The following is a 12,006-nucleotide window of genomic DNA, read 5'->3' as shown; positions in this document are numbered from 1 at the left end:
CATTGCATTCGCTAAATAATCACCAGAAAAACGAAGATCCCCCACATAGTCTTACACACTGCTGGGTCAGGTGCTGTTAGCGAGCACCTATTAAGGGCAACACGCACGGTGCACGAGGGTGTGGCGTGGTCAGCACCACAGCTGGCCATCTTTGTCTCCCCAATGCTGATGTATATACACTGCACCAAATACTAATTAAACATGAGCTGACCGAAGGGAGGTCCAGGACCAGTTCAAATATTCACCACTATTCTTAGTCATGAGCGGGAATCAAACTCGAGTCGTCAGGTTTGTAGCATAGTGTGCTAACCACTGCACTGCTGCTCCAAAGACAAAGCTAAAATCCCCTGTATAGCCTTAACAGACAGTTGGGGTAAGTGCTGTTAATGAGCAACTATGAAGGCCAGCATGGCACAGGAGGGGGTGGGTGGCCAACACCACGCCCGTACATACTTACACACACGTGCACACGAGCGCACACACACACAAACTCAATGGCAGTCTCTGCGTGGGAGAGGGGCAGGGGCGGCGGAGTAAATGCGCTGTGACTACCGGCCAGGGCGAGCTTCTTAAGCAGCCGATCGGCGAGCTCCTGCGGGAAGACGACGTGCTCCCGCAGGCACAGCAAGCCGTCGGGAGCCGTGGTGCACATGCTCTCAAGGTTCCAGCACAAGGAGCCGAGGCACAGGTCCAGCAGTGACTCTGGGCTGCCCTCATCCTGCACACAAACACACACAAGCAATAGCACGTAATAGTACACAAAGATCCCCCATGTAGCTTTACAGCAAGAATGTTGTTAGCGAGTGGCTATGAAGGCCAACATGGCTTGTAAGGAGGTGGGTGGTAAGCATCATGCCCGGCCGCCTTTGCCCGCAGAGTGCCGATGTTTACACACCGCATCAGGTACTCATTTAAGGACGAGTCGACCAAGGTGAGGCCCAGGACCGATTAAGATAGTCGTCACTGGTGTTAGCCGTGAGCGAGAATTGAACTCGGGTTGCCGATGAAACCCAATTTAAGAGCTTCTTGGCTCAAAGGGTAGTTAAAAATAAACTCAACTGTATCGCAGTGCGCTAACCACTGCACGAAAGCTCCCAACTCATGCACACACATACAAAATAACATTAAATAATAAGTGCCTTTCTTTTACACAGGAAAGCTTCGTTGAGTCTTCGTAAAGTACTTTACTTTCAGTATGGTCTTGTAATGGCATGTTCTGATAGTTGCATTCATGAGTGTTTGGCATGTAGGAGGAATCTGGAGTGCCCTGAGAATCCTGACGTACATTCAAAGCTCCACACAGATGGATTCAAGAATTCCTTGTTGTATTTCCATTTCCTGGCCACCTTGCAAATTCACAACACTTGGGATTTCCAAGTCGCCCCCCATCTAAGTATTAACCAAGTGTAACTCCATTTAGTTTCGACGATCTGATTAAATTTGATGCACGCAGGGAGGTTTGGTCAAAAGGCAAGAGTACATATATAAACACACACACACACAACAGAATATGCACACACAGAACATGCACACCATACACAATAGAATATATAAGCACACAATATAATACATACACACTAGTACGCACACAACAGAACACACGAAACACAACAGAATGCACACACAATAAAATTCACAATCACACAATAGAATGCATACACGTACAATAGTACACGGACCATTGTCTGGACACATACATATATAGATAAATATATTATGCTCTGAATGTGAAGGTTGATTTTGGAATCTATCAATTGATTTTCTTTCTACGTGACTTTACCGAAAGAATCAAAGAGTAATTCCTGCAGTCACGAAAGCTCCAAATCAAGTTTGAACCATCTCTACGGGGAGGTTTTAAGTTTATTTTCTCTCTCTCTGTGTTGTCTCTGCTTGTGTGTCTGTCTTTGTGTCTCCGTGTCTGTGTTTTGTCTCTCTCTCAAATTTCACACTTAACTTCTAATTTAGCAATCTTTGGAAGAACGTAATCAACCAGGCTATGCGTTAATTGTGTGTTGACCGACTCTCTGTGTTGCATTGCATTACATTTCCAAATTTTGCTAAGTTTGTTTGATTAAGTGTGTTTTTTTGTCTATGGCAGTGTATATTATGGTGTATAGTCGTGTAATGTAGAAAAATGTTTAGTTGGAGACATATCAATATAATGCATAATGTCAGAGCTTACATTGGGATTTGTATACGATATTATATAATGTAGTTTAGATTGGAAGGTATAACATTGTAATGTATAGTAGTCTAGTTTATAACATAGTTGTAACGCAACACAGGACAGAGCAGCGCATCGTGGCTGTTTCTCCCCCCTCCTCCGTTCCGAGCATAGATGGACTCGTCCGTCTGAACAAAGCTCGTCGCTTTCCGTGGTGCTAACGTTGAAAAGAAAAAATAAACTGCCACTTTTTTCGACATAGAATTGTAATGTATAATGACTTATTGTTAGTAGCTCAGCTGATTGCAGAGTATATTGAGTTTATTGATATCATTGATGTAGTTTATATTTTCGTTTTTTTATCAGTTTACTATATGGTATTCATTATATAGTGTAGTGTATACCCAGTTACTTTATGTTAATAGCTCAACTTATTGAATAATATATTGAGTACATTTATTATATTGATGTAGTTTATACTTAGTTCTTTCACATCGGCTTATTGTATGATAGTTGGGTAGTTGCAGTTCTTTAGCGTCAATATACTAAATGCCTCTGTTGATATGTAAACTCTGACTTTAACATAGCTACTTACGTGACCAGTTACATGCTAATCCCTCACACTAACATCATGCTAATCTCCCAGTTACATGCAAATTTCTGACTTTAACACCCTGCTAATCCAACACTTTAACATAGCTACTTCAATGCTAAATTCTCCTGTTGATATGTAAACTCATTTGTCAAGGCGCTCTGCTCCTCCCACCCAGCTTATAAGACGCTGCCAAGCTTAGCAGTGTTCATTGAAGCGCTGTCATCCCGACAGTTCTGTTCCTTCACCTGAAGAAGGCTACTTGTGTTGTGGCCGAAACGTCGTGAGAATTTTATTTTATTATGTTTTCTTTTATTATTTTATTTTATTTCCATTCTACGTGACTTTACCGAAAGAACCAAGAAGATTAATCCCTGCAGTGACAAAAGCTTTAAATCGAAATTTAAGTGTGTTTTCTCTCTCTCTCTGTGTCATTGTGTTGTCGGTCTAGTATTTCCTGCAGTCACAAAAGCTCCAAATCTCTGATTGACATGCTAATTTATCTACCCCCCCCCCCGCCTCTCTCTCTGCCCCCACCTCTCTCTGCCCCCCTCTCACTCTATTTAAGGCCTCGACACAGAGGCGTTGTTTCTCTGTGTGCCTATGTGTGTGTCTCTCTCTGTGTGTGTCTCTGTGTGTGTGTCTCTGTGTTATCTCTCCACTTGTGTCTGTCTATGTGTCTCCGTGTCTGTGTTTTGTCTCTCTCTCAAATTTAGCAATCTTTGGAAGAACGTACCCAACCAGGTAGGGTATTGACTGTTATGTTAGCCGACTCTCTGTGTTGTATTGCATTATATTTCTAAGTTTACCAGGTTTGTTTTCTCATTCATTCTTACCTGATGATGACTGCTTGTGTTGCAATCGAAACGTCGTATGCTATTATTTAATTCCTGCAGTCACGAAAGCTCCACATCAAGTTTTATTCATCAGACTATGATACATGCACTGGATTGGGTGTGGAATGAGTTCACGTGACCCTGCCCAGCCACAAGAGGCTGCTACATTCACCACAATAAACCCAAAGACCACCTTGAGTCGTGAGGGGAGAAAATTGTTGCACCCTAAACATAAAGACGCAACAGTACGAGGTCAAAGATCACCCGTATAGCCTTAACAGACTGTTGGAGCAAATACTGTTCGCGAGAACCGATGAAGGCCGGTACAGTCCACGAGGGGATGGGTGGCCAGCACCACGACCGACCGCCTTTGTCTTCCTAGTGGCGATGTTTATACACTATACCAGGTATTCATATGAGCCTGAGTTGACCTAGCGGAGGCCAAGGACCGGTGAAAATAATCGTCATTGGTGCTGGCCGTGAGCAGGAATCAAACTCGGGTCGCCGGGTTCGTAGCGCAGCACGCTAACCATTACACTATGTAACAGTACACACACTCTCGCATACGAACTAAGAAAAAATATCCTATGTTTAGCCCTATATTGTGAACAGTGCCGTTCTTATGAAGACACGAACATATACATTTTCAGCAAGAAGCAAACAGAATGTAAAGTGAAACCCCCTCATGGATATACCATATAGTATGAAAAAGATTCCATTCCTTGTAAAGGTTAACAATAAAATTAAATATTTTACATTTAAATTCAAAAGCTTATGGTCAAAAAAAGTAAAACAACCTTGCAATTCCAGCCACTGGTAATGTGTACATTACATCGGACAAACATTGTTATCAATCACAACAATCTTCCACAAATTTGCTCTTTCATGATCTCTTTCACACAAGTTAATTAATCAGCCACCTGAGACACACACACAAACCTCCTGGCTTGAACCTAAACCCACACAGATGCTGACTCAGTGTCCCCATATGCTATCGGCCATTTGAGACACGCACACCCCTGGGTTTGAACCCAAGAAATTCAGTGGAATTCAGTGCCCTGACATAGCCAGCCAGCCGACACCCTCCTGAGAGACACAGGGCCGGGGGCTTGAATGCAGACAGGGACAAAATACTGGCCTGATGCCCTGACACGATAGTCAGCCCCAGAAAATAATGTGTTTAACTTATGTTACTCAGGTTCAGGGGAATCAAAGGCTGCTGTCACCTGAAGCGGCCCGATTAAGTTGCTGTTCCTTGGGAATCAGGATTCTCCCAAAGCTAAACACTTGATAGAAGGCGGGTTACTGCGTGACTGAGGGAGCTCCGTCAGTGGTACCACGTGGAGTACGTAAACCCCGCTCTCATCTTACGAGCTGGCTTCGATTTCAGTTACTTCTCAACTTCGTGCTGCGTGCAGTGCAAGCACGTATGCACGGAGACTTAGTAGAGTAAGCAATGACGGAGATATGACAGCAGAAGGCGAGTTTGTTATGGAGCTCTGCTATTAATTCATCCAGAATTCAGAGTTATATTAGTAATGAATACAGATACAGGGTGTCTATAATCGTGTCATATCTTATTAAACAACTGGACAGCAGTTTGAGCCATGTCGGTAACACACATACGATAGTACAAAGATTTTACCACGCGAGTTACAATCCCTCTAAACGTTGCATACCTCCACATGGTGTTTGCCAACATCTTGGGTGTGATTATTTCAAATTCTTCGGCTATGTTGCTGTTGAAGGTCACCCAAGATTTTTGCTTTAAAAACAACGTAAGTATGTAAGTAATAGGTTCCCAACATTTGAACCTCACTTTTCAAACGGATGTCTAATTCCGCACCTCCGATTAGCACGGTTGGCTACGTACGGTGCGAAAGATGTGAACATGCAAGACGAAGCAATGCCCATTACGGTTGCTGCTTCAGCCTCGCATTATCACCCTCGGGGTACAGCCCTCGGAGTGATGCCACTTCAATCGGTGTTCACAATACGAACGCATTCCTATAGGCCAGGGGTGGGGAACTTTTTTTCTGCCAAGGGCCATTTGGATATTTATAAGATTATTCGCGGGCCATACAAAATTATCAACTTAAAAATGAGCCTGTTATATTTGGTCAAACATTTAATTAACTCACCCCTAACGCGATGGCTGGAATTGCTTCTCTTTGGCGAGGCGTGTGATGTTAGCTGGTATTGATGATGTTGCTACTCGCAACTGCTTTTCCAGGTTTGCTCCGAGATTTATTGAATTTCGAGTCCCGCCTGTGGTTGCCTTGGCAGGGCCAGACCAAATTATTTCGCGGACCTTATATGGCCCACGGGCCGGACGTTCCCCACCCCTGCTATAGGCTGTACAGAGTGGTTTGATTTCTTACCATGAGGCATATAACTAAGCAACAATTTACTAATAAATATTATTCTTAAGATTCGCAATACATGCATTAAATTGCCCACGTAAGATGTGACTAACGTTTACACAAATTTTATAGAAATAAAAAAAACATTTGTACGTTTAGGCTACTAAAACTGTATAAACGAGCCTTGATAAATGACCAATGGTGCAATTAAGTTGGCAAAAACTGGTGTGAAAAAAATTCGTCAATTAAATCGTGACCCTAAAACATTAATTATTGAATCTATGATGGAGTGAGTGTTGCAAGAAAAGTGCCAATTCACCTGACATTTAGAACACACATATTCGAGGCATGTCAGGGCAGGCCTATGATCCAGTACTTTGAATAAATGTAATGGATGACAATGACTTAATCTTAGATGCAGTCAATTACAGCAAGTGGGTTTCTGCCATTATATCAGGATATTTGAGGTTTATGCCCTCATGAGTTAACTTTCCACTTACTTGAGCATCCTCCCAGATCAGTTAAACACGTAGGCTTTCGCGACCAGTACTTTCATGAATCCTCCCAGATGTAAAACTCATTAAATTGGGCAAACATCCCAATGTGCAAGCCAAAAAAGGAGGCCTTGAGACTTGGGACGCTCGGCGAAGCTCACATCTCGCCACTCAGCTAGATTTCACGTGAAGACCCAACGACATGTCACCGTCACGGAGCGAACACAGGGACAGCAATCAATGATAATAAGGTTTTTCCCCTTTATTCTGGCAACAAAACTGAAACCTTTTTACAAGGATTCATGTCTGCATTAACCACAATACCTGTAGTCAAAATGCAAACAAAAAACATACTATGATAATATATGCATTGTCCTTGAAACTGATTGGTCCACTCCAAGGGACGGCTTTCTTTTAGTATGTTTTTTGTTTGCATTTTGACTGCAGGTATTGTGGTTAATGCAGACATGAATCCTTGTAAAAAGGTTTCAGTTTTGTTGCCAGAAAAAAAGGGGAAAAACCCTATTATTATATTTTGGTCCTGGCAAAAGAGGTCTAATGATGATGAAACAATCAATGACTCGAGTACTCACTTCTGACAGAGTTGGTTTCTTGGCATCTATCACCGAGATATATTTTAAACAATTGAAAGTAGTTTATGCATATCAGGAACTGCCCTGTGGCAGTTTCTGTGTTGTTTGGTGATGCAAATTAAAAGAGGTTTTCACCACCACGAAAAGGAAAGAAACATCTTGACCTTTCACAACAAGCTGGCCTTCAGTATTTCCTGGAGGCCCACCGATCAAAACACGATACATTTGTTTTCTGTCAGTGACACTAAAAGCCCTCGTTATTTTTAAACTCATCGGCTATGCATTAATACAAGTTTACTGCCAGAGAAAATGTTATGCGGCACACCTACAAATCGTTCAGTTCTCCGAGCCTCAATCATGTCCACAGCGAATGAATAGTGCACACAAAATGTTTTCCTTCAGTTTCATGAGTAATATTTTAGATGTTTGAAGAGTTTTAGGTGGTACTCAAAGTTACTATTAGTGTCACTATTCATATGGAAATAAAAAAACTGGTCATTAGACGTGTTTAAATGTCATTCTCATCGGGCCCCATTGCATGCTTATAAACTCCATCCCTCTAGCCCCTCTGTTTAAGGTCGTTGCCCGAAACGTCGCCGCTTATAAAAAAATGTTTCTTGTAAGGCCATAGTATAATTAATTAGAGTATCGAGGGTTTTTTTATTGCGATTAGTGCTGCATTGTGTTTGTGCGTTACGTAAATACATTACTTGTACGTGTTAATAAATAAAAAATATTTGGTTTATTTGTCCGTAAGTGTTTCATGATAACAATGTGTTGTATTTTTTTATTTAAAGCTTTCGTGACTGCAGTAATTCATATTCTTAGCTCTTTCGGTAAAGTCACGTTATTATTTTATTGTTTCCCTTCTACGTGACTTTACCGAAAGAGCTAAGAATAGTGTGTTGTATGTCTGTGATATGTTTGCGTGTGTATGTGGTACTAGTGTGTGTTGTACATGTATGCGTAGAGTATTGCTGTGATGTATGCATGTTTGTCTACATGTAGCATTAGCGTATGTACGAATTAGTTTTGTATATTTGTATAGTATTAGTGTGTGTCCTGTGTCAGTGTGTGATGAGTTAGTGTGTGCATTTGGTGTAGCAATCGTGTGTGCTGTCAGTGTGTGACGAGCTGGTGAATGTGTTTTATATGAGTGTGCTGCGTCAGTGTGTAACGAGTTGGTGAATGAGTTTTATATTCGTGTGTGCTGTGTCAGTGTGTGACGAGTTGGTGAATGTGTTTTATATTCGTGTGTGCTGTGTCAGTGTGTGACGAGTTGGTGAATGTGTTTTATATTCGTGTGTGCTGTCAGTGTGTGACGAGTTGGTGAATGTGTTTTATATTCGTGTGTGCTGCGTCAGTATGTAACGAGTTGGTGAATGTGTTTTATATGAGTGTGTGCTGTGTCAGTGTGTGACGAGTTGGTGAATCTGTTTTATATTCGTGTGTGCTGTGTCAGTGTGTGACGAGTTGGTGAATGTGTTTTATATTCGTGTGTGCTGTGTCAGTGTGTGACGAGTTGGTGAATGTGTTTTATATTCGTGTGTGCTGTGTCAGTGTGTAACGAGTTGGTGAATGTGTTTTATATTAGTGTGTACTGTGTTAGTGTGTGACGAGTTGGTGAATGTGTTTTATATTCGTGTGTGCTGTGTCAGTGTGTGACGAGTTGGTGAATGTGTTTTATATGAGTGTGCTGCGTCAGTGTGTGACGAGTTGGTGAATGTGTTTTATATTCGTGTGTGCTGTGTTAGTGTGTAACGAGTTGGTGAATGTGTTTTATATTCGTGTGTGCTGTGTCAGTGTGTGACGAGTTGGTGAATGTGTTTTATATTCGTGTGTGCTGTGTCAGTGTGTGACGAGTTGGTGAATGTGTTTTATATTCGTGTGTGCTGTGTCAGTGTGTGACGAGTTGGTGAATGTGTTTTATATTCGTGTGTGCTGTGTCAGTGTGTGACGAGTTGGTGAATGTGTTTTATATTCGTGTGTGCTGCGTCAGTATGTAACGAGTTGGTGAATGTGTTTCATATTCGTGTGTGCTGTGTCAGTGTGTGACGAGTTGGTGAATGTGTTTTATATTCGTGTGTGCTGTCAGTGTGTGACGAGTTGGTGAATGTGTTTCATATTCGTGTGTGCTGTGTCAGTGTGTGACGAGTTGGTGAATGTGTTTTATATTCGTGTGTGCTGTCAGTGTGTGACGAGTTGGTGAATGTGTTTTATGTTCGTGTGTGCTGTGTCAGTGTGTGATGAGTTGGTGAATGTTTTATATGTGTGTGCTGTGTCAGTGTGTGGCGAGTTGGTGCGTGCATGTGTCAGTGTGATGAATTCGTTCACGTGATGTACGTCTAGTACTGTATTCGTGCGTGTTGTATAGATGTGTTCTCGTGTGTACATGTGGCTTCTATTACGACTGCGTTGCGAAACAGCGCTATGCATTAGTTCCAGTGTGTTGCAATAGTGTGCATGTCGTACCCAAGTAGCAGTAGTTCGTGTGTCACATATGCCAGGCGATAAGAAAACGCGTGGACACGCGTATCAACAAAGCGCGCTGCATATACATCGTATGTTACACGTGTGCTGTATTTCTCTGTGCCCGCGCGTGTGTTTGTAGACAGTACTACGTGTACGTGTGTTTTACACTTGAGCCGGTTGTGTTTACACCAGTCCATGGCCTCATGTGTTCATATTTGGGTCAGTGTGTGTGTGTGTGTTCATCAGTACTGTCAGTGGCCGTGTATCATCATTGTGTCAGTGCCTGTGTGTGTGCGTCTCAGTGCCTGCGAGTGTGAATCAGTGTTGTGTCAAAGCTGTTTTTGTGGCGTCAGTGTGCCTGCGTGTCCGTATTGGCATTACCTGTGCGTGTACTGTTGGCTCTGTGTACATCAACGTCCTCTCAGTGTATGTGCGAATCAGTGGCGTGTCAGTGACCCTCCGTGTGCGTCTGCCGGTGCAGTGTCACCACTGCCTGTGTGCGGATGTAACACACAAGTCCAAGTGTAGGTGCTCGTGTGTGGCTCGACACCCTCACCATGATCGTCTCCTCGTCGTCGCCTCCGCCTTCAGCTCTCCTCGCCTCTTCTTCTCCACCCGGCCCCGACTAGGCCCAAGCCTCGGTCTCGCCTAGGGGGGCCCTGCGACGAACGGAGCGCCCGGGTCGGCGGGCTGCTCGGCTTGAAACGGTGCCGGGGCGCTCGCAGGGGGGTTCGAGGTGCGAGACGAATCGAGCGGCCGTGCCACGAGTGAAATGAAACGGTGTCCGCACACGACAAGCCAGCAGCAGCAGTCACAGCCACACAGACACAACTGCAGTAACAAGAGCAGCAGCAGCGCTACTACCACCACTCAACTAAATGAACTCCACTGGCAGCCCGCGACCCGCGAACGGAAGCGCTGCCCTTATAAGCCAATCGGCTCGATTCCGCTGGAATCGGCGCCAGGAAGAGTACACTCGACTTCGAGTAATCGATTATTGCTCGAGCCGGACCCAACGCTGGGAATCTTCATTGATCCGTGGACAAAAGGTCGCCGCCTATTGATAGCGAATGGCCTTCTGAAAAAATCAAACTGGTTCAACAAACATTCCGATATTCTTGGTTCTTTCGGTAAAGTCACGTAGAAGGGAAACAATAAAATAATAAAAATATATGAAACAATACCTTTTCTTGCTGTGGTTTTCACACCTGATGATGATTGCTTGTGTTGCAGTCGAAACGTCGTGAGATTTTTTGTTTTATATTTTTTATTATTTTATTGTTTCCCTTCTACGTGACTTTACCGAAAGAACCAAGAATATGAATCCCTGCACTCACGAAAGCTTTAAATAAAAAAAACATTCCGATTTCAGAAGGTGTTCACTTAACTTTATACTCAGGCTCTTGCCATCCTTTCACTATTATTATTGGAAAATGTAATAAATAAACGTTTTATGCTTACTTTTTTATTAATACTGTGTACAGCTCTGTGTAAGTCTAATGCATTATTATTTACGTCTTATTTTTTTCTACTTAAAAAGTCTGGGTCTGTGGGTTTGAGCATCTCTCAAGATCCGTTGTGCTCTACCGGTTAATTGACTCGAAGTAGAATCGGCATCGCCGCCCAATCACAACGCGGCAAAACAACCGCCTCCCACTCTTCCTATAATCCGCGAATATTCCCACTATCCGTACAGGGCCTCAGAGCTTTTGTCGAGGGCTTTTGCCAATAACGTCTGCGTACAATGTTGCGCCACGGTGGCGAGATGTTAACTACATCGCCTGGTATACAGGAGATTGTGGGTTCGATCCCGACCCTGATGCCTGTATAATTGGAGTCTGCATATCTCGCTTCCTGTGGTCGCGTGGATTTTTTCCTGGTCCTCCGGTTATTCCCTCCGCATTTAAAATCAACATACGTTTTAGAGTATTTGGCTGCTATGCATTTCCACGTGATAAGCCACTTAGTTGAGCTATCATGTGTGGCCAAGTCGCTGAAAAATAGCTATGAAGCTCAGTGGTCCTTACCTGGTAAAATAAAATGTTTTTTAAACAGGGAGCCATAGTTTATATGGAGGGCTCTTGCCAATAACAACAGCAGGTAATACAGCAACTTCAACAAGCCTGATTCTTCTGATGAGACCAAGAAAGTCGAAACTGGGGCAACGTTTGCTTGCTTAAACAAATCCTCCTTGATGAATATTGGTCTGGAACACTCGATGGGCTAATTCACGTGTTTCTGTGGAGCGTTGCTTATATTTCCTGAAATCCAGAATGCTCCACAGCAACGCATAGTGAGTTTGTGTGCATTCTCTCATAAATTGGCATTTTAACACCATTATATATAGAGGGCCGCAGAGCTTGTGGCTTATTCCTCACTGTGCGCCACGTTACAAGTCGACGTGAAATTATTCATTGCATGTCGAGAGTGAAGGAACAAAAGTGATTACAAGTGAAGATGTGGTTAAGTGTGTGGATGGGTGAGTGAGTAAG

The 12,006-nt window shown here is 43.1% G+C and overlaps 1 protein-coding gene across 1 annotated transcript in view; it reads right to left on the bottom strand.

Annotated features, from left to right (window-relative positions):
* The window catches only part of ZYG11B (zyg-11 family member B, cell cycle regulator), a 29,066-nt gene extending 18,610 nt beyond the window's left edge, over positions 1-10,456 (bottom strand). The window contains exons 1-2 of the mRNA XM_032970644.2: positions 10,071-10,456; positions 553-718 (exon numbers count right to left, since the gene is read on the bottom strand). Coding sequence (XP_032826535.1) covers positions 553-718; positions 10,071-10,073 — 169 coding nt within the window. The 5' untranslated portion in view covers positions 10,074-10,456. The remainder of the gene's footprint in view (positions 1-552; positions 719-10,070) is intronic.
* Positions 10,457-12,006: the final 1,550 nt, after the last annotated feature.

The sequence above is a fragment of the Petromyzon marinus genome, chromosome 44 (assembly GCF_048934315.1).
Source record: "Petromyzon marinus isolate PM22_M1 ecotype Great Lakes invasive population chromosome 44, UKy_Petmar_22M1.pri1.0, whole genome shotgun sequence".
Lineage (NCBI taxonomy): Eukaryota > Metazoa > Chordata > Hyperoartia > Petromyzontiformes > Petromyzontidae > Petromyzon > Petromyzon marinus.
The sequence above is the reverse complement of the archived record's forward strand: the minus strand, read 5'-3'. Positions and strand labels throughout refer to the sequence as shown.